Consider the following 23,033-nt stretch of genomic DNA (forward strand, 5'->3'; position numbering starts at 1 on the left):
CTTTGGTGGCGGTAGTGGTGAATGGTGCTGGGTGGCATGAACTATGTGCATATGCTGACTTTAAGCAAAGATAATTTCCTTGGTCTCTTTTCATAGAAAAAGTAAGCCATGCACTCAAACCACGTCACTCGCCACTAGCAAGAGTAGCAATCAGGAGAAAGTGGGACCTGAAATTATCTTTGCAGACATTTCTATTTCTTGGAGAGAGATTCCCCACAGAAATGGAGAGAGGTTCAATCAGACCCTAATGTCATGAATTGACTATATCGTGATGGAATCCACATCAGACCATAATGTTGGCACTAAAGCAGCCTCATTTCTATTTGAATAAGTTGTTTGGATAGCATTCAATTCAGTATTGGAAATGTATGTGAAGAGCCATTAAATAAACTGGAACTGGAGCCATCAAGTAGTAATAAAAATATACCTAATAATACAAATGTCATTGAGGGAAATGTCTTTGCTGCCAGAAAGGAAATGTTTTGGCCTGCCTACAATCCACCACCATTACCAAATACCACGACAAAATAGCCGCTTTCACTCCCACTAGAACTATAATGCTGCAAGAAAATCCAACTCTCCACTTATTTGTAATGCTCTCATTTAACAGTGTGTCACAGTTATATCACTTTCGTTTGATGGTGAAAACCAAATAAATGCATAAATCGACATTTTCTCTTTCTGGAGAAAATACCAGAAATTTCAAACAGTGGCAAAAAAACATACTTAATAATAATATGAAGAATGAATGAAAGTGGGGCGGATTTTGATGGATTTACTTGGTTTTGCGAAATCCTCCTTGCTCGCATGTTGCAAATATTGTGTGTGCGTACGTAGGAGCGAGCGTGGAGGGAAAGAGCGGAGAGAGAAAGTATGAAGGGCCACAATTTACAATGGGCACATTTTATTATGTTCCATATCATCTCATACATTATATTTTTCTCGCTACTGGTTAATGCATCGACTCGCGTATTTTTATGGGTTCGGGGAACCCAGAACTATATCATTTCACTTCACTAGCTTTATGATGGGAGAGGAGGATCCGTCCATGGATTCTTTTCTCTCGTAACCATTTCATGTCAAAAAATTTCAAGAGAAACACTCTTTCTCTAAAAGGAAATTGGTCCATAATTCCATCCGAGAGACATTTATGTCATTTTGAGTAGGTTGATTGTCAGGACTCTGCACATCCAACACTTACCAACTCAACTGAACTAAGCTGCTCAACTTGATTATGTTTGGGAAGAAGAGGCACAGGGAAACTATTCAATTTAGGATTAAATGCAGAAAAAGCAACATAAATGCCACCAGTTTACACATCTATTTACTACGCACTCCTGCCCAAATATGTATGAGACCATGTTTACTGCAGATTTAAAACTCGGTTTGTAAAGGAATAAACACGGCGAAATCCATTCATTTGTGCGGTAATGAGAATCTTATTTATTAATACTGCAACAGATAGCGAGAGCAAAAACTCTCAAATATTTCCCCATTCGCACCCAAGAGCGGTAGTAAATTGCCAGTTAGTTTTAAGAGAAGCAATGATTCACCCAAACAATATTGTGCTACACGATCAATTCCGTGATCCAGAGGCCCAGCAGAATACGTATTTGGTTTAACGACCACTTTATGATCTTTCCAATGACGAGAAAAATGAAATTTGCAAAACCAACCCTATATTGGAACTGGCCCGGATTTTTAGGCCTTTTAAGATGGCCTTATAGATTTGTCAGGATGTCTGTCTGTCCGTCCGTCTGTCTGTACGCACGATAACTCGCTTTAAACCAAAGCTATCGAGTTGAAATTTTGCATGCTTTATCTTCGGGTAAAAAGTAAGGATGAGTTCGAAGATGGGCATGGTCAGTCCAGTGGTTGGCCGGTGGGGGTCTTTTCCACCCAAATGTGTTGCCCTTAACTACCAAGATGGCATTAATGCCATGTTAAAAGGCCCCGCAAAGTTGCTTGGAGTAGGTTTTTTAAAAACTATCAACCCTGCAAGAATAAGGACAATGCGGTAATTTTTGCGAGTAAACCAAAGCACAACAGATTGCTTGAATGACACAGTTATTACATGATTTATTTGCAGATCCCTTCTCAACAGCAGCAGAGGAGGAAATTCGTTATGTACATAGTTTAGCAGTGGTAATAATAATACGTAATGTAATGCAATATGTAATGCAACATTAGAAACATGCGATGCCAAAATGAATGTACTTTCTTGACACGAGCCATTAGTTCAGAAACCCACTAAGAACAACACGACGGCTACTTACATATACTTACTCCATGCGTAGATGTACGTGAGAGGAAGTGGCAAATGAGTCTGGAAACTGGATGAAAAAGCTGAGACGGATATGGATATGATAACATTATGAACTTCTCAAGCCTTCTTCCTCCTCCTTGTTCTCAACAGCAGAACAAGAAGAACAAGATCCAGCCAGATTGAGATTTATTTCATTTTATTCATTGCCCAACTACACCGGGGAAGATCCGTCCGTCGTAGAAAGTACAAAGTGCGACCTTATTACACAAGTTCCTGAGCACCACATGAAATAGTTCCAACCGAAACATAATAGTGCAATAGATCACAAGTCCAAAGTAAGTCGAGACCACCGCGCGGCTTGACTGTGTGTGGCGTGGCTGGCAGTAAGAAAGCCAGGCAATGTGACCAGCAGCAGCCCAGTGACTAGTGTCAGTGTTGGGTTACAGTGCAATAAGTGATTTCACTCATGACTATCCTACTACCCTCCGACTGTCTTCGTGTCCCCTGTGTCGAATAATGTGCAGATGTAACTTTTTGCTAAAAAGACACTAAAGCCAACATGGCGAGCATATTTTTCTCCTACAATGTAACATCTCAACATCTCTGAGATACATAAACTATGACTGCATGCAAATATGTTGGGTGGGATATATGCGTACGTATGAATAATGGAATGTGAATGAGGAAATAAATCCAGTGCACTACTGCAATTTAATAATATGAATATTATAAATCGGACGAGGAGCAACATGGACCAGGAGAAAAAGAACATGACTCTTTAATACACATTTTGCATCAGAGGGCATTTATCAACATGATGTGTTCCGTACGTTTGGGCGAAGGGGGCCTGAATAGGACCATTCTTTCCGGTTGTTTTTTATGATAACGGCGACTCCTCTGGTAATAGTACAACTTTGCATACGTATGTATGTCTATTTCGAATGTAAGTATAATTTGGGTGTGGAGACGACGGATCTCATCATGACTGAAGAGGAATCCTCTTTCGGAAAATAATTATATGCGGGAAACAACATACCACGAATTCCAATCTATAACTTGTACGAATAAAAAGTCTCGTGCCCAAAATTAATACGGGCATAAAAATAAAAATACTTTTAGAGAGGGTACATAATAGCATGTGTGTGTGTGTGCTGGGCCATTTGCATGCCTGCTGCCTCTACTATTTTCTGTCACCTTTTTTTCCAGCAGCGTTCACACACAATAGTTGAAACTTTATTCGAAACCTGCCAAGTTGACAATACGCTGGTTGTGGTGGTCTCATTTTTCCTTTAATATGAAGCATTGACCAACTCACTCTTTCTCCCTGTTCAACAACCTTTATAACAAATTGTTCAAAACTGGTCCTTTTTATTACGAGTTCAATTCTATTAAATTAAATATTCAACTCCATCGGTCATGTACATAGCGCCAACATTAATAAAACCAACTGGTTGACGCGATGGCATCAGGGATGTGGATGACTGATGTTGATGATATGACTGACTGAGGATGAGCATGGAAAATCATCTAAATAATTATGAACATGACGATTTTCACTTGAATAAATAAGCCTGAAAACTCCATGCCCGTCAAATTGAGGCGTCTGGTGCACTTTGAGAAATAACTAATGGACTGACAACGAGTTTTTCTGTCATCCTTCCCCAAAAAGAGATGAAAAGATGTGCTATTAAATTAAGAAAACTACCGAAAGCAATTTGTTCCTTAGTCACCCACGACACCATGCATTCACAATTCACATGCACATGCATACGCATATATATCGAGGAAGGCACGCACTTTATAAAGAAGAATCACATTTCCTCAACTAGAGAAAAAAGAAAGGAATGCCCATAAAACGGAAATAAAAGTCGGGATGGGAACTTTGGAATGAAATTGGAGGAATCTTCGTCTTCTTCTTCTTCTCGTCTCCTCTGTATCCATGTGTATCCATCCCCTGTGATCTGTGTCTCTCCCTCTCATGAGAAGAATTAATACTCTCCGACTAAAGTTATAAAGTATGAAATAATCCAGAATCATAAAACAGGGTCAGGTTCATCAAGTCATTTTCCACTTGCACCCACCACCCCGCTTACCAAACTGTTTGACTGCTGTGTCGTGCACACAGCACTTACAATGATAAACTTGTTGGCTTAAGTAAATATGGAGGAACAATTTGTGTCCGTTCCAAAGCCCGGCATCATATCTTCTTTGGTCAGTTGGGTTGGAAATTCCAAAGTAAAACTTAACTAGACTTGTTAATTTAGAATACCACGAACGAACACAAGCTCGGAGGTTTATAGGGTTAAGATAAAATGAATTTCATAATTGAATGTCAGCTTCAACCCCAACGTCCACCATGTATCTAGCAGAGTATCCATCATAGAGGGGAGCAAGAGATGAGATGAACTTTCAATTTTCAATAAGAAATAGTTACGATTGAGTTTGAGTGAATAGCAAAAAGCAATCCAATCGACTTTATTATAAGATTTTCTAACGATGTAAATTCACGAGGTCTGAACAAGCCACAAGTAATAATAATTCGGCATGATGGTCCAAGATTCCATCCAAGCAAGAAGAAGACGATCCTGCTTAATTTGAATGCAACATCACCAACACAAACTCGTGATGATGATGAGAACCAAGGATGCTGGTGAACAATTGAAATCTCATCCTGTTCGGCCCAATAAGAATATGTAATACCAATTCCACTACAAAAATATATGTAGTACACAAGTGTTATGGGTCGCTAAACTAACTAACGTCAATCGACTCGAGCCCAGCCAGGCAGAAGACTGCTTTGTTTTGAGGATCAGAGATTGATAAGGACACGACGATGCTTTCGATTTTATTCCTCCATGCAATATCCAGCCAAGGATGATTGTGGTGGTGGTGGTGGGGATTGCGATGCAGGGCATTGTTTTCTTGAACTGCATTCGCCAACCATATCAATGTAACAAATCAAATCGGTTTGGATCATTTTTTGTCCCTGTATTCTATCGGTTCATGTTTTAGCCGACACTGGTGATACGACCAATTTGACTGGATCAAAAGAAACGTGAAATGAGAGAAGGTATTTGTTCTCGGAATATGGCTCACGTGCATGTGAAAATAAAGGGGGAGAAATCGTTGCAAGTTTATGATGGTGTAAATTTATGCACAAAAATATTAATCAAAATAATTTGGAAAGACATAAGAAAGGAAAGAACATGTCAGGTCCTATTTAGTTGTTCAGGAAATCTAGTGCTCGAGACTTGATAAAAATAAATTGGAAATAAACAAATGTGTCGGTCCTTACCCCAGGTTCATAGCATTTTCCATCCAGGATGGGTCCGGAAATGTAATCCATATTTCGATTTTCTACACTTCCATTGAAACACATGTGAATATTTTCAGTGAATTTGGCCTCAATATCTATGAGTAGAAATGGAGTAGGAATCCACATAGAAATAAATAATCACAAGATTAAACATTTTACATGATGCACTCAAACTTGCTCCGTTCAATGCTAGGTCATTCACTTTTCCTACGCTTTCCTCCTCGCCTACGTCACTTTTACCTACGCTGTGTTGCCTATTTACATTTTGCATCAAATATTCTTCATTAGAATTTAGTAAATTATTATCAATTTGTCAAAATGACCGATTACAGTCAATTTGGAGCCGTTTTGGCTCAATTGGCAAACAATCCAGCTCCACCTATTCCTGCATTGGATAATATTATTGAGTGGGACGACGTTAGTGGTAATCCGATTTTTCCAGATCCACAGGAAGGTATGATGAATATTAGTTTCATATACATTTAAGAGTTAATCAACTATGAAATTTTTATAGTATGGAGAAGATTCGTACCAAATTCGATGAGAATCAAATCATTTGCAAACACGGTCGTAGCGAGAGAATTTATTGCTGGAATGGAGAATGGACAGAGACAAACTTTTACCGTGAATTACAATGGGAATGGAGGAACAGATACAGCAACGGAGAGAAGTTTGTTGGGGTGGATTTTAGGAGGAGATTTGAAGATGATCCATGTTCAACGTACGATTCGTCGACTCACAGTGACCAAAACTCTTGGACTACTTATTCCTTTCGACAATCACTATCCTTTGCAGCCACTACGAGTATCAAAAGAGGGGACAAGAATTGGTAAACCGATTAATGGTAAATGATTATTTATGATGGGTGAACTCATATTGGTTCCTCGTAATGTACCAACAACCGAAATGAACTGCTATCAGCCATTGAAAATAATAATGCCACCCGCTACTTTGTTACATTGTACTTCTTAGATCTTATGCTGGAAATTAACCTCAATGCCGAGCGTGGTGTTATGGGACCAGGATCATTTTGTTGCCGTGAACCTCATTGTGTTGTGACTGGTCCGTTGATTACTCAATGTTCTGTGGTGCAATGGGGATCAAGTCAAAATCAGAGGGTCAATTTAAGAAAAAGATTCACATGCTCTACCACAAACGTGGTCTATTTGGAGCACTGTCAAGCTTGCTACGATGACGGTGGATGGAGTACATATGTAGGAGAAACTGCAGCAAAGGTAATAATTTCAACATATCTACATCTTTGAAGTTTTTCTACATTACCCCTTCATTGTCTAGCGTAATGCACATGGACGATTTGGACAACATGATTACGAATTATGTAATGAGCGTAATGGCAAACGATACCCGAACAATGCTGCAGTGGCCGCCGAAATCAACCAAATAATGCAACAACCCCCAGCACCAGAACGTGATCCAGAACAGTTAATGAGGGATCCGTACTCCCATTTCAACTATGTTCATCAACGAACTGATAGACGATATACTTTCGTGGATGGGGGGTTTCGAAGCAGTACTGAAAGGAAAGCAACTGAATATTTGTTTATGGTCCAATGTGGTAATTTTACCTATAATTCTGCGACTTTCAGTGGTAGCTTGAATCAGTTAACCTTGGATTAAGTATTCTTATGTTTTTAAAACTTTTATGTTCTGATTTGTTCAAATGGAAACCAGTTTCTGTTTCATCACTAATCTACACCATTAATTTTTTGTTCTGATATAAAACTATTTATCGTATTAAACTTATAAGTCATGTGTAAACCCTGTTATAACATACGTGTCAATACCTAATAAAACTTTTACCTTACCATGCATGGAGTAAATGCAAACTGCAGAATCCGGCTGCGGTTCATTCGTGATTCCTTTGCTTTGAGCAAATACAGCCACCAACACTAAATCACCTTTCTTGATTCCCAAGCTACGAGCCAGATCGTCCCTGGAATAAAATTTTAATAATGTTTAATAATAATTATTATATGAAAGATGAGCATGAGAGTAAGACAAGTTTCATTTAACGCGTTAATCTTTTGCATCGTTAAATCAAAGCATTGCCATTGATGATTGAAATAGACACTGCTCTCACCTGGCCGGAATGATCTTGGCATCTTGCACTAGATTGAAGTTGACATTTCCATTTCCATTACACTGGAGCGTAACCTCGGTGTAGCTGTCGTAATTGGCGTCCGTGATACATGTTCTCGCAAGTCTGGAAACGTAGCCTTGTTCCTCAAACCCGTGTAGATAACTCTGCTTTTGCACAATCATAAAGTAAGCAAAATCAGAAGCGTTGAACCCGTAAACGTATTTGACGAGAAAGTGGTCACGGTATTTGACATCAATTCTCAGCATGGACTGCTTCGCAAAAGAGTACTCGGCATAATCAAAGTTGTACAAGTTGCGACTCGAGATAGCCGGCACGTCGTGGCGATAGTCTCCCAAATTGGTGAATGTTGTTCCCACGTATAGCACGTTCTGCGTCGCCCAGGCGTTGTACTTTGCCGGACCAACGAACGCGAACGTGGAGGAAGCCTCGTCATTCGCTGCTACCGCATGAGTCGCAAACTCTGGAGGAAGGGTGATGTTTGTGAGATTGTACTTGTGGCATGCCCCCTGTGACACGGAGCCACAGCTAATCAGTGTCCTCGAGCCACCGTCCACCAACAGAACTTTGTTCACATTATTAGTGAGGAGCACTTCCGTGGTCTCGGCGTCCGTTCCACACCCACTGGCGTGACAGTTGGGGTTGTCCAGTTTGGGTCCGGTGGGCACGGTGGCTTCCAGCCGAAGATTGGGGTCCAGTTCATACAGTCGATTGATAGCGCCGACATACACTCGACCAGAGAGTGAGTCTAGGGCCAAGTGTTTCAGGGCGTAAGTCTCATTGAGGGTGACAAATTGGGATAGAACGGCTGACTCGAGACCTAATCCACCACCACCACCGGATGATGATGATGATGATGGACCGTGCATATCAATCTGGGCTAACGGAGAAGACGACGGTGGTCCCGAGCTGCCTGGTCTAATTAGCAACCCCAAGATTATCAAGAGGACGGGGAAGCTGTGGCTGCGGAGGGTAAGGTAGAATTTGAAATGGGAAACGCCGTCCATCTTTGTCATTTGTGAAATGACGGGACGCTGTCCGCTCCCAAATCCTTTGTTGACGAGATCAAATCTGCAATTCAGAACAAAGCGAATAAATGATTATCATCATCCGTTGCAACACCCTCCACTCATCGCTCATCATTATTATCCGAGCTCTCTGAAATCATCATGGCCAAAAACACTATTGCACGCACAGCTCTACTCTTCATCTCTAAATCCTCACATTTTCCCATCATTCTCGCTCTCTCTCTCTCTTATTCGTCATTCTCATTTATTTTATTGTACGGCGACAGATTCCATTTCAACCACCGAGAAAGAAAATATGAAACCAGTCAAGAAGAGAGGACTATCTAAGAAGAAGAAGAAAAGATATTAACTTCACGCTTCCTCAACCGTAATCCCGTCTTTTCTTTCCTTTTTTTAATCTCTCATCGCCATCTTCTTCTCAGCCCTTGCCCACCTCTAATATCTCTCTACAATATAATAGTCAGGCTGGAGGCCGACCATTTCCAGAAAGAACAACAAAAAAACACAATACCTTTAGTCTAAAATATTTTGAAATTGCACAACTTTTGCTAAATTGTATGACTTTGTGCTTACCTTGCCTTTCTGTTTCTCACGTAGCACTTTATTTGCTTATTATTTATACACTCACAAGAACAATTAAGTTTTACTCCTTTTCCTCAGTTCATTTTTGATGATGAAACAGAAATAATCAGGAAAAAATGATCAAAAATAATAACTTGCTGAACGAAAGAGTCTGCCAAACAGATAGATCAAGTCAACACAATTAAACCAATATATAAACCAAGTCGGCATTTCATGTTGGTGACTTTGTCACTCATCCTTCTTCACAAAGACACCGCTCTGCGACCCAGCACCTCACTCACTCACACAAGTCAACATTAACATATTTTGTGTACACAACGTTATTCTAAACAGTAAAATCGACAAATCGTCACACACACCCATCGAGCCTCAACTCACCAAAAGTATCAAATCGTCGGCTTATTTATTTTAGCATTCTGATTCACACATGCAATCAAATCCAAGCAAATCTTGAGTAATAAACTTGATTTATACAAAGTATAATATTTACTTTTACTGAATAATGATAACAATGTAGAACAATAATGATGACTAATTTCGTCCATATTACGTTCCAATAATAAAATAAACGTTATCTACTTCTGATCAAAACCAAGCAATAAAGAGGTTGTCGTATTACATTGGATACTAAACTTGTCCATGTCAGCAACGATACCGGAAGTAATTCACATTCTAAAAATTGTTGCAGCAAAGTTATTAAATTATATTTGTTGAATAAAGTAAGTGTATTAATAGCTCTTGTTGTGTGTAATGAGAGAGGCTGCCACCCATGGACAGGTGGGTGCTGGAATCATCGCTGATGATGATCATCAGTTCGTTAGTAGGTAGTGGGCGAATGGATGAAGGGTTTAGTGGTTTAAGAGGAGAGTTAGTTTTTCCTGGCTGCCCTCCCTGCATCCGTTTTCAAAAAATAAATGGTTAGTTTCATGGGTAGCTGCGGATTAACCACACATTGTACCCAACAAGAAACAACCATCTTTGTTGGCTGACTGTGCGTTTTAAAACTTTCCAAATTTTCAGAGGAGACCCCAGTTGCTCGAAAATACAAATTGAAAAAAGTCACAACAAGGCAGCAGAACAATGGGTCTGGGGATCCCTTGAAATGACTAATGGGTCCGCTTTTCCACAGTAGAACTCCTACTTCTCACAGTTATGTAAAGCTGTTATCATTTCCTTCCAATGGTCTCGCTTCATTATAGCTCCATTTTAAACGGAGAGAAAATTAGTTGGCTGTGAAGTAAGGTGCGCCATGAGTCAAGTACGTACAAATTTGAAAAGTACTGCTCAAGATAATGTCGATCTCTCTCAACTTTTTTTCCTCCGTTTTCTACTACAATGCTATTTAAATGAGTTGTGAGGGAGTCAATTTTTGTCACGGTAAAGAAATAGCAACTCATTTTTTATCGACCAAACATATTTTACAAGCCACACTGCCTTTGATTCCTTTGATTACATTTGCATATATCTCACACATGTAACTTATAATAAGTCACCTTAGGCTCACACTGTGTGTGCATGTACTATAACGATATAAGTACGTAGGTACATGCATGCAGAGAGACAGCGAGCAAAAAGTCGAGTCAATTTATTTTATTGCATGTGTATTAAATAAATTGGGCACAATGTGTCATCATTCTTTATCCTTGTGTGAGTCTTAATGATTCATTACAAGACGAATTGAAAGTAGCCCCAAGTATACAAGTCGTTTCATGTTTTTGCGATTTTTTTTTTGCTCATATTTTTGCTTATTTATTGGCATGATGTTACTCCGCGATTCCAATCTGCTGCAAACACTAATAAAAAAATTGTTGATCGCTTTGTAGTCCTAATTGTAATAATTTGTGTGCCATTTAGAGAACAAGTCTAAACATCTTGACTTTAATTCAATTTGACCATCTGGACCTAATTTGCCTTCAACTAACTAACCTCTCACAACTGGAATTTCAATGATGATGAGCATTCCGACCACCACCAAACTATCAACTTTTAAGCGCAAACAATTGGAGAAACAAATGCAAAACCAAAAAAGAACCAGAGCTGAATGAGAGGTGCTGCGTTCCTGAGCCTGCCATGATCCATGCTGAGAGATGAGAATGATCTGCCAGTCAGGAGGAAAATGATATATGATGAAGATCCAGGCGGAGAGGGAGCCTTGGACAACGTGGCATGGTTGGAGGTATGCATGTACAAAGTATGAATCTATATAAAGGTAAAAATCCATGACGTGTAAGTGCAGCAGTAAATGAACGGCAAAGAAAAAGACCGAACCAGCCCAACCACCAACAATGAGAACGATTAATGAAGGCGGCCAAGAGATGGATCGTTAGTTAGTTTAGTCGGTTTCGTTCCTAGCAATTTTCAGTTGTTGTACGAGTTCTTCTGGGAGATGCCTCCTGGTCCATCCATACGGCCGAGGAGTGGAGGAAAATATGTACATAATGTTATCCTGTCCTTCTCTCATATTTTTGATATGCGGGCATATTCGTGCTGTGTGGTGGGTTAACCTAACTTGCATGCTCACTTGATGTGTATTTCATTTTTTATCATTTTGTACTTTGTTCGTATTCTATTAGTTCGTATTTAGTATAATCACGGTAATAATTGAAGATCCGTGAAGCGGACTGGGAACAAAACAAGGCAAGGAGGAGAGAGGTGAAGAGAACTTGAGAAGAAAGGGTTTGGCGTTGCATGAATTTCTTTCTTATGTCTCCTCCTGTCTAATTCTTTTAATCTTTCTTCCATTCCGTTCGTGGATCTCTCTCCAGAGCTGCCCAGGGCTATTGAAGTCTTCTTATTTACGCCAACCAAGTCCAAATCAAGAAAAAGAGCAGTTCGTCCTCTTGTGGTTTCAAATTTGTACAGTCGAACTATTCCATTTCATGCCAACCAAACAAACTTTGCCAGCGCCCTCATAAATAAATTCGGACGATTCTCTATAATTTGCACAAGTTGGACGAGGAGCTAATTCAATGAAAATTAGATACTAGTTGGACCCATATCTCATACTCTTGCTCGTACATAAGTACATACACATGTACATCGCTGTTGTTCACAAGAATGAGAATAGTTTGTTAGTTCTCTGACAAAATTATTATTATGCATGCAACAACTAACCGGCCCCAGTATAAGTACGTAGATATGCACCACCACAAGTGAAAATTTGTGTCTTTTTGTGAAATTGAATCCTACAAAGTTTCAGTCATCGTTCGTTATCGTTATTACACAAGAGATAAGTTTTTCAAAAAAAGTACAAGGAAAAAGAATACAACGATACAACAAATGCAAATGTATTCACATGAGTTTTTCATTTCCAGGACCCCGTTTTATATAATCATGAGCCAAAGAAAGGGTAAAACAAAAGGGAGGTTGGCATGTTTCGAGGTTTGGTTTGGATTTCGTTTGGTTAAGCCAGATTTGAAAAGTACAGTATTAAAGTAAAGGAGCAAAAGAAAAAGACCCAACATGATGAACCACCGACCAAGTGAGTTTGAATTAGTGGGTAGATAATAATCCCTCTTGTTGTTCAAGACACAAGAAAAATACACTTTTCCCTTTGGTAGGTCTTCCCTTCTTAACAACCAACAACGACGTCGACCAAGAAGAACCGAGTTTTTTACACAAAAAATTTTTCCTCTCCTGATTCTTCCCCGTGTGCATCCTCTTCTTCTTCTTCTACTTCTGCACATCATACATGGCTCCTTCACTTTCAATCAACAACCTGAAAGGCCACAACTGCTCGAGTAGGTATCCGTAATATCTACAATGTGTGCTGCCATAACATAGTAACACAAAACTACCAGTGAAGAGCCAACTAACAACAGGTAAGTGAGTTCGTATATGTACATAAGTGGTAGGTTCGTGGTTAAGCGAAGTTGATATAAAAGTGCAACAAGAGCGCCGGCTTTCATTGAAACTAAAGGAAGAAGAAGACTACTACATCATCATCACCGTCGTCGTCATCGCCATGAAACAACCAAAATTTCAATTGCAACCCTGTTTTTGAGGAAAGATCGCGTAATAATAGGCAAACAAAGCGATACATAGTTTTAGTCTTTGCTCCCCTCTCTTGCTTCGTTGGTTTCGGTTTCCTTCCACCCACAACAACGAGAACAAACCTTTCCAGGAAGAATAATAACTGCAAGTAGACAACCGTGTTTTTACTCGGGCAGTCATCATCATAGTCCAACAAATAAAACAAGAATTTTGTGGTAAATGTGATGGAATGTCTTTTGTTCATGCATTTGCAAAAATTCTCACAGAAAAACAACCTAAAAAATCCGTATGAACTCACCTACAGCTCGGAATCTCAAAGTAGAATTGCATACTTTCATGGTTTATCTATTTGTGGAGATGAATATATATTTACTTGTAGCTTTCTGTCACAAATAACAAAGTTGCACACACAAGAGTTGACTCGCTACTTGGTGGTTCTTTTTTGTCTCATTGTCATAGATGGAACAACAGAGAGAGGGATGGAAAAGTGGAGATTTTTGCCTTGTCTTGCTAGATTCATTTCATCCTTGATTAACTACGGGATAAAGTGGAGAGGAGACTATTACGTACAAGAAATCATCAACAACTTGGTGTGAGACGGTTCTATATTTAAGACCTTTTCGCTTCATTAACAACAACAGCAACACCGTCAAAAACGGTTTGATTTACAATGTGCTTCAAGAAGACGTTGGTTCCTCCGGGTTTATAGATTTATCCGAGAATGAGAAGAAGAGGAGGCTTGAATTAAATCGGCTTTTGATTAACCGGTCTCATGTAGATACCTACATGTGCATATTCTACATACGTACGGCGACGTGAGGATGTTATGCAAATTGTGTATACACGGTCGTTCCTTGACAATTCTAATTTCTTGTCGCCTGCTTATCCATGGGCATTTTATCTGTCATGCTGCTTGTGTCGTTGTTTGGTTTGTATTAATTTTACGAACCATTGAACTTTCTCACTCGACGGAGAAGAACGTGGACACGAATGAAGAGACATGCTAAATACTTGATGTGACTTAAGAGGCTTAATCGCACTCACTTTTTATCTGGTCACTCGCACACAGTAACCCTATTGTCAAACCCTATAGAGTGACTCCCTCCCTTGTCACAGCCGTGCATGCAGATGTGCATTACTTTAGCTTTTAGAGTTTGGTGTGGATTGCATAATTGCAGAGAAGAAAACATAATACCCTTTATTTTTTATTAGTCGTTGCTATTATCGGATCTCAAGAATAAAAATGCAATTGTTAGTGCAAAGTATATAGAACTTTACAATTTGTTTGCACCTTGATTCACAAGAAGGGCTGTAGATTCAAGTGTTTAAATTTGTAGTTGGAGTTTGCATGCATCTGGCAAACAAAGAATGTACTGCATAGTTGTATGAGCTAACATTAAAAGCGAAAAATAATTTGTTGTGTCGCTGAAAGGGAACGACGACCTGGAGAACATGCACACATATGGCCGTGGTGTGGTTCGTGGTGGTGGTGGTGACTATATACTTTTTTATAATGATACTAATGCACAAGAAAAGGGGAAGAATTGAATTAAATTCAGTCTACTTTTCCATGTTGGTTAAGGATAATTTGCCGTTTCGTCGTTGCGTGAAACTAACTATATGACCCGAGCTATAGCCAGGTTTTCGTATGTGTTACCTAAGAATGTATGTACCTACACTCTACTTTGCAGTTCAGCTTTACCACTTAGTTTATGGTCGCAGGGAGAAATAAAAGAAAGGTCAACTTCACACACAAGCAACAACCAGTTCCTTTGACTAGGTTTGCTCAATAGTTGAATGTGTGTAAGTAAGTACAAGTTCTTAAAATATCACATAAAGATAACATCGTATCACATCTTGCATGTAAAAAAGGAACGTCTTACAAGTTACTGGGTTGCTTTGTAGCTTTGAGTTTTGAATCCGAACACGCTTTATCACTAGATCAGAATCGGAATTGATCTCAGACACGGAGCACAATAATAATGGTGAGTGAGGAGTGAGTGAGCCAGTAAATGCATCCATCCATCTCTCAGAATCCCTTTGTCTGTTACAGCTCGGCTAAAAACTAAATTGACTTTACTTTTCTCAGCCCAACAACAACAATACTGCAGGCGAGAACTAGCCCAAGTTTTAAGTTTTATTATTGCCTCGCACTTAAATAAGTGCAATGCAATCCTTATTACTTATCAAAATATGTAGCCTCTGAGATGAAAAGTTTATCATTTGACGTGGTTAAATAACCAATGGAAAGCTAGCTTAAGCAGCAATGCAACCTTGACTGGATAACAAAGTCCTTTAATAAAGCTAATGTACATTTTCACCGCTTCAGTCAACTCACTGAAAATCAATAATAATTGTCTAAATCATCCGCGCCATGATGATACATGATGTCTTTTCAGATATTATTACAACTTGGACAAAAGAGTAACGCAGCGTAATATAATACCTTTGAATATCCAAGAACAAAAAAGTCCTGACAGAACTTGAAGCCTTTTCAAAAGTAAAAAAATGTTGAGCAGTGGAAGCAACATACAATCGACACAGTTTCGTTTCTTGGTCTTCTTCATGCAAGAATGTCTTGTTGAGCAGGAGAGGAACGGGTATTAATGTCTTTAATGAAATACAATAAGTGTTGTTCATCGCTGTGGGATTGCCTGCAGTGAGCCTGGTCTGGTCTCCTGGTCTACTTGCTCATCTCCCATTGTTTTATGATGTGGCAAAGTGCATTTGACACTTTTGATTTTATTTCAATTTTTTCCCACACAGATATTGAGAAAAACAAACAATCAGCAGCTCTGGCTCTATTCATATTCATTTTAGCTTTTGTGGGGGGGGGACGAATTATAGCTCATCATTCGTGCAGTTGGTGCATGTAATGGGGCTGAGCGAGAAAATGAGTAATTCGAATGCAAAATTTCTATACAACAACCACCTACTGTGGAAGATCACTGTGTAATTTCTGCTAGTTTTTCTATATGCCAGGAAAAGAATAAATGTCTTGAAATTGATGATGGCCATCGTCGTAGTATATTATCTGAGCATTTATGTACGTGAGACAAGTGTCATGAATTTCGTCCTCGTATCTTATATAATCCGCACAAAATGTGTTTATTTATCATTATTATGCGACACAACAGAGGAAATTTGTGCTGGCTGTTAAATTATAATATGACTCACTGCACTTCATTAGTGTCATATTTTAGAGTTGAAATTAATTTCTTGTTCTCCAAAACTATTACAAAGCTAAACAAACGAAACCATGTTTAATAAACAAAAGTTAATGTATTTATGTGTAGTAATTTGTACGTGAAAAACGGATGCAGCAGCCCCTTCGACGAAACTTATCTAGTCGACATGCACCCACCCACTCGATCTGTCTGCCCTTAGGATGATGATTCTCTGGTTTGTTGTACTTAATATTTGTCGAGAGTTTTGTGTTTAGGTGAAGAATGTTAATTCAATTGCACTCTCTGAGTTTTATAACAAGATGATAATGAGTCTAATAGCTCTAAGTGAGGGAACAATCGCCAACTGTGTAATGGCCAGGCCACTACTTCTGCTTACTTACTTGTTCTCTCTGGAGAAGTGCTTACACGAGGTACGAGAGACGCAAGGAAGAAATATCTAATAACCATAACATAACAATAAACCTGGGTTATTGTAATAACATCCTCCAATCTCGATACTTGATTCCACTCGTCTTCTCGTCTTGACTTTTGCTCCCTCACTCTCACTCTCCACACTTCTTCTTCGCAGTGATGATCACTTGGCGCAGGGCTCATTTACACGTCGCGTCCCTTTCCTCCAAGGGCGAAACGTGGAGAAGAAGAAGCCGTGGACAAGCTGTCATTGTTGGACTCATGTTTTGACCGAATCTCTGAACTCATCTCTTTCCGCCTGGGATTCTGCATTCAGTGCACGAGTCGACTCCACGAGAACAACGTTAAGAAATGCACTTGAACCAGCCATTTGTGCTATATACGGGCTTTAATAGATTGTTTTTACACTCTACTTTTCCAAAGTGAGAATGGAATGAGGCATCCTATTGGTTATTGAATCTAATGAATCTACATGTTGACTCACTCGAGAAGAGCAAGAAGATTATTGACTTTTCACCAAGAATTAGTTTACATTTTACATTGTGCTAGTAGCTCAGATAAGTTCATTGTTTGTTGCTTCCCACTCCTCAGTTACACGGGTAATAAAAAAATATATGTCTGTGTGCACAAGTGTTTATTCCACTTGGCAACTGAACTGGACATATATTCGTCTTCCTCACAAAACAAAAACGGAAAGTGATTCCATAATTGTTGTTATTACGTACTGCCCAGGTATCAGGGGTGACTACAAAGTGCATATTTTGAGAAAATTTAAATTAATTTTTACAAACATCACGGCCAACATTAGAATTAATGTTGTCTTCCTTGACCATCATTTCAAATCACACATACAAAAATCTCCCATTCAAGAAGAAGGAGCAAGATTTGAAACAAAAACGTGTCCATATTTATGATATTCTAAAACCTATTTAGCATGTCACTTTAAACAATGATAACGAGGTTGGGTTTAAGCAGCAAAAAGCATCACACACTGACCGTGACCAAAAGACTTGATTTGTCATTTTTATGAGTTGAGCAAGACATAACTCTTGGTTCCGTTTGAAAAACCAGATTTTTGTTTCTGCCTCTGATAGATAACACTTGGATCTGATCTACGCAATAAATATTTATAATGTATTGTAAATATCCAAATAACAAATTATATTAAATTACAACAATCAAGGGGTTGTTGAGTCATCGTGGGTTGACAGTGGAATTAATATAAATGACAATTTAGATAAAATATGCAGCTAAAGAGACAGCTCTAAATGCGCGACTGGCTTCACGATCGCTGGACTGGATTCCTCAACTGGCTCTTAAGTAATAAGGACTGCATAACACACGACGACTGAAACCGCATTATTGGATTGACATATCCTTCCCCATTATTTTATAATGGATCAACTAATTACCCTCTTTCCGTTTAGTCTGGCATTCTTGGGCTACGTAATGTAGTTAAAAATGTGTTTCTTGACGCCATAAAAGTTCCCTTAAATCACTTAATTCTTGGAAAAATAACTAATTAGGAAATTAAGTTCACATATGTATCTGATGTATACATGACTGTTTATTGGAGTCCATTAATATACGTGAGACAGGCAAGGGGAAAATCTCACTTTTCACTAAAAAATCATAGCTATAATTACACCTACACCCATTATTGCTGCAAAAAACAGACCAATTTTATGTAAATATGTATATTTATGGATCTCAACTATCAACTATGCACTAATTCCAGGAACCTGCCTAAATATATTTATATACACTTTGTGTGAGTTGTGCTATGTTGCATAATTCCATATACGTATTTCTTCATGCTTTTTCTTTCTCTTATGCCCAGATAAGCTCAACTTCCCCACTTTGAAGCAGTCTCATGAAGCATATAAATTAAAACTGGGAGGAACTCATTCAAAAGAGTATGATTAGAGACTAAATCAGGATAAAAATGATTTATGCGAATTAACTGTCATCTTCTCTGTACTTTCTGTCTTTCCAGCACCATTTTTCTCACTGGAGTGTCACGTGCATAAAAAACAGAGTAAATAGTTTTTCCCTGTTAGAAGGGTGCATAAGGTTGCGAGCTAATTAGATTTGCACATCCCGATTACATCCCTACACCAAATCACGTGCAAACACGTCGGCTAATAAATATTCACTAGTTGACATTTTTAAATTAAAAATTTAACCAGTGTGACAATGAGCCCAACACAAATGCTAATTTAATTACTCTGGATGATAAATTTCATGAGCATGCACACATTCATGCAGCAAATGGGACCAAATATGTAACAAGTGCATGTTTCAAATATTTACAATATTGGTTTCAGTTAGTCCTCACCCTTTGAAACCAAAGTATTGTATGTATAATTTTGAGATTTATTTACCATCTGTGCTTGATTGACATTTATTCGCAAACTATATGAATGTCTATTCAACATTATCTAATTGTCATCCACTAAATGGAGACAATAGCGCAATTTATTTTTCCACAAGAATAACCATGATTTTCACGTTGAATGAATCTTCTCTATTTCTAATTTGAGAATCGACACCTCACTCACGCATCATCCAACCACAATTGATCGTAAACTTACAAAAGTCAAAAGTTTAAAGGATTCAAAGTTTTGAACAATAAAAGACAATGGATGGAGCACACTGATCAGTTTCATCGCAATGTGTTTGATAAAAGGTCTTGTTCATTTTACTCTGTGTTCTGCTAAATGAGCTGGCTGAGCCGATGAAAGGTTTTTATAATTTTAAATTGGGAACGGTGACTTGACTTAATCAAAAACTCTTTCCTATTTAATCATGCAAAATAAAGTGTTAATTTCACCACTTCAAAGGAATGTAGGAGGAATATCACAACTGGTAAAGTTAAAATCGGTCAAACGTATAAAGTTGATATAATAAAAGGTGATTAAAATTGAAAATGGTACAAACACTTGAGACAATCACAAATTTAACACGTCAAAACCTAAATTTTTAATTTATGCAAGCCCGCAAACTTTATTTTCCTATTTCAAAGTGTCAATTAGTGAGACAATAGAAGTCAGTAATCAAGCGTGCAAAACCTACAGGTTTAACTCCTCCATACTTCACGAATGGCATACGAGATGAGAAATTATCTCTGAAAAAACATTTGTTTTGTTTGAATGACTTAATTGAACTGAAAATTAAGAGTCAAATCGAACATTAAAGTCAATTGCAGGTGGCTGACGTTAACAAAGTAACAATGGAGGCATAAATGGTTTAATTGCTCTATAAGTAATCAAATGGTGTGCGTATCCGTGGCTCTCCCATTTATGGAAGTCTTTCGTTGGAAGTTTGCTTTTTCAAGAGTCATGATAAGGTAACGGTTTAAGAGGAGGACACGAACAGTCCTCCACCGAAGAAGGAGGAAAGTATTGTTGGCAAAGCGAAAAGCAAATTTTTTTTGTACCGTCACAGTCATGAATACATACAGAGAGTCGGTCGGTCGGCGAATTTGGTGCAATCAGTCAGTCAGTACAAAAATGTTGGAAATATATTGAGAGAGAGATTGCATTTCACTTATCCCAACTCCCCCAAAGAAGAAATGTCTGATTGTTTTTTTTGCATGAATTTCATTGTTGTCCAATGTAAATTGTCAACAACTCGGCGCGACCAAATTTGTTTCAATTGTTGTACATGGATTTGATATCCTTTTGTGTATGCGGAAATTGTTTTTCTTTCTTAAGATCCTTATTAAGCTTTTTCATTAGCCTGATTCTATGCAAAATATTTAAAGAACAAGTAAATTGTTTTAGTCTCTTGGTGCAGAATTTCTCAATCCAACAAGGAATTAAAAAGAATGGAACGACGACCAGGTTGTCGGCGAATTCTTGATCATCCACATTATCCTCGCAACCACGACTCTCTCAACATCTCATCATAATAATATGGAATGACGGTGACTGATTTATTCTCACGAAATTCATAAATGACAAGAACAATGACATGACAGCGAAACTTGGTTGAGGTGAACAAATCTGATGGTGGACGCACGTTGCGGCGACTGGGCAATCAAATGCAATGCCTACTAATTTTTCATCTTGTGTTGTTAATTCTTGTTGGTTGGTTTGATTGTGAAAAGCCGTTGGGATGCAAATCCTTCTCTTGATGACGACTGAAAAGGAGAGAGAGAGAGATGCACATCGTCGTACTAATAAATTACTCGACGACCCAGCAAACAACGTGCTGATGGGGCTGAGACAATATTCGGAAATCCTGATTCCCAAATGTTGAGTTGTGAGGATTGTCATCGTGGTGGGACGACGATGACGGTGAAATAGATTGAATTAGTTGAAATGACATGAGTGACAATGACAGGGAGTGATGCTCCTCTTCTGCTGCAGAGAGAGGGTTGACTTTCAGTTTGTTACTTCAATTACAGTTACAACATGATCTGATCCATAAATCTCCGTGCTTTGAATTATCTCATTGTCATTATGCTTTGATTTGATTTGATTATGCTCGTATTACATGCCAAGTGTGGTTAGATGGCTTGTCAGCAATTAATATTTGTTTGGGTGACAGAACTAAATAGTTGACGTGTCAATGCAAATAATACAAAAATATTTTGCTGCTCTCCTTCTGTTGCAGGGTTTGTGCAATTATGATTTTGTGGATCATTTCAATCATGACATTTTTTAAATTAATTTTAATTCTAACTCTAAAAACTTTGTGGATTGATAGTTTTGTTCAGTTATATAAGAGTTGAGTAGTGTGGTAAATACATGTGTAGTAGTGTTTATTAGCCATCATCTCCATATGCATCTAAATAAATATATGGCTGCATATTGTCGTGCTGTAAAAGTATTATTTATGACTCGAGACATGTTCTAAACTTAATGGTGAGGAATAAGAAGCCTTGAGCTGCTGATGTTCCATGTTTTCAATGCTCACTTACTCCACGGCCTCTCCTTTTTGTAAAGGGCCCTTCAGCCATTTCTTCAGCCCTTTCTTACACCATTGCCAAGTCTTCTTCTTCACACTGTCAGGCAGGATGCTCCACACAACCAGAATCACCAGCAATAGAACTACTTTGAAAACTACGAGTGCACCAGCTTCGTAGCTGTTGTGTATGTGCTTTTGAATCTTTAAATCAGACGGAACTCATCCTTTATGGAGAAGCATCCAGCCTTCCTCACAGCAGTCCTGGCATTGAATGTGACTTCAAATGTGAATAATTTCATTGTGCAATAGCCCAACTACTTACTACATCCCACAAAGATTTGGACAAGTATACTTACGAGAAGGGACCGATTTACATTGCATGCAAGCATATTGACTGAAATTTCTTTGCAGCCTGCTCAAGACAAGAAAGTAAGAAAAATTCGTGCCATCCTCCTTCTTACGACGAGAAACATACCTACTTGCCAAGAGTCCCTTGAAATCAAAGCCAAGATATCGGCGGTGGTGTGTTTTTCGGCGTGGATCTCGGCTTGAAATCTGAGCAAGTCCATTGAAAAGGACATCCTTCTCCTCCTCCTTAAACTAGTAAACTGCAAAACGAAGCAACATCCAGCCTTTCTCCACAACCCTCATGAACCGAGCTTGTTGCTCTCGGAAAGAGCAAAGCGAATGTTGAATAGTTGATTTAATGCGATGGAACACCTAATGACTACTGCCACCAACGACGATGACGACGACGAATATCATATCAGACGAATATAAGAGGGAACAACTGAATTGGATTTAAGAGTTGTGAATGACCAGCAAGGAGAAGAACTTGTACATTTGTTGACCACTGCTACACACAACAACTGGAACACATTATCACTCCTGTGTGTGAGCCAGAGTGGGCCAGCGCTGTGGGGAGTGCAATAAATGTTCTACTAAATCAATGAAGTATCAGTGATTGTCGTTAATTCAAATTAATGATGTGAGCATCCCATGTCATTCCGCCCAAGAGAGGGTCAGTTGAGCTGGCCAGACCTTATAGCCGGATCTTATAGTCATACAAATGCAGAGAGTATTAGCGCAAACAAAATAATGGGTTCATTTAACTGAACAGGCATGCAATGAATTAAATGAGAAAATTCACTCGTAGAGATGAGTCTTGACTTCTTCACAGCAGTCAGAGGACCACGAATAAGGGAGGCGAACATCT

General features: G+C 38.7%; 2 protein-coding genes across 2 annotated transcripts in view; one reads left to right on the forward strand and one right to left on the reverse strand.

Moving 5' to 3' along the window:
- Positions 1-23,033, reverse strand: part of LOC110851471 (plexin-B-like) — a 156,332-nt gene that overhangs the window by 90,636 nt on the left and 42,663 nt on the right. The window contains exons 3-5 of the mRNA XM_035853117.1: positions 7,684-8,772; positions 7,409-7,536; positions 5,562-5,677 (exon numbers count right to left, since the gene is read on the reverse strand). Coding sequence (XP_035709010.1) covers positions 5,562-5,677; positions 7,409-7,536; positions 7,684-8,717 — 1,278 coding nt within the window. The 5' untranslated portion in view covers positions 8,718-8,772. The remainder of the gene's footprint in view (positions 1-5,561; positions 5,678-7,408; positions 7,537-7,683; positions 8,773-23,033) is intronic.
- LOC118436060 lies at positions 5,676-7,385 on the forward strand. The gene is made up of 4 exons (XM_035853118.1): positions 5,676-6,036; positions 6,097-6,426; positions 6,555-6,817; positions 6,879-7,385. The coding sequence occupies exons 1-4, from the start codon at positions 5,901-5,903 to the stop codon at positions 7,218-7,220; spliced, it is 1,071 nt and encodes a 356-aa protein (XP_035709011.1). The 5' UTR covers positions 5,676-5,900; the 3' UTR covers positions 7,221-7,385.

The sequence above is a fragment of the Folsomia candida genome, unplaced genomic scaffold (assembly GCF_002217175.1).
Source record: "Folsomia candida strain VU population unplaced genomic scaffold, ASM221717v1 Fcan01_Sc006, whole genome shotgun sequence".
NCBI lineage: Eukaryota > Metazoa > Arthropoda > Collembola > Entomobryomorpha > Isotomidae > Folsomia > Folsomia candida.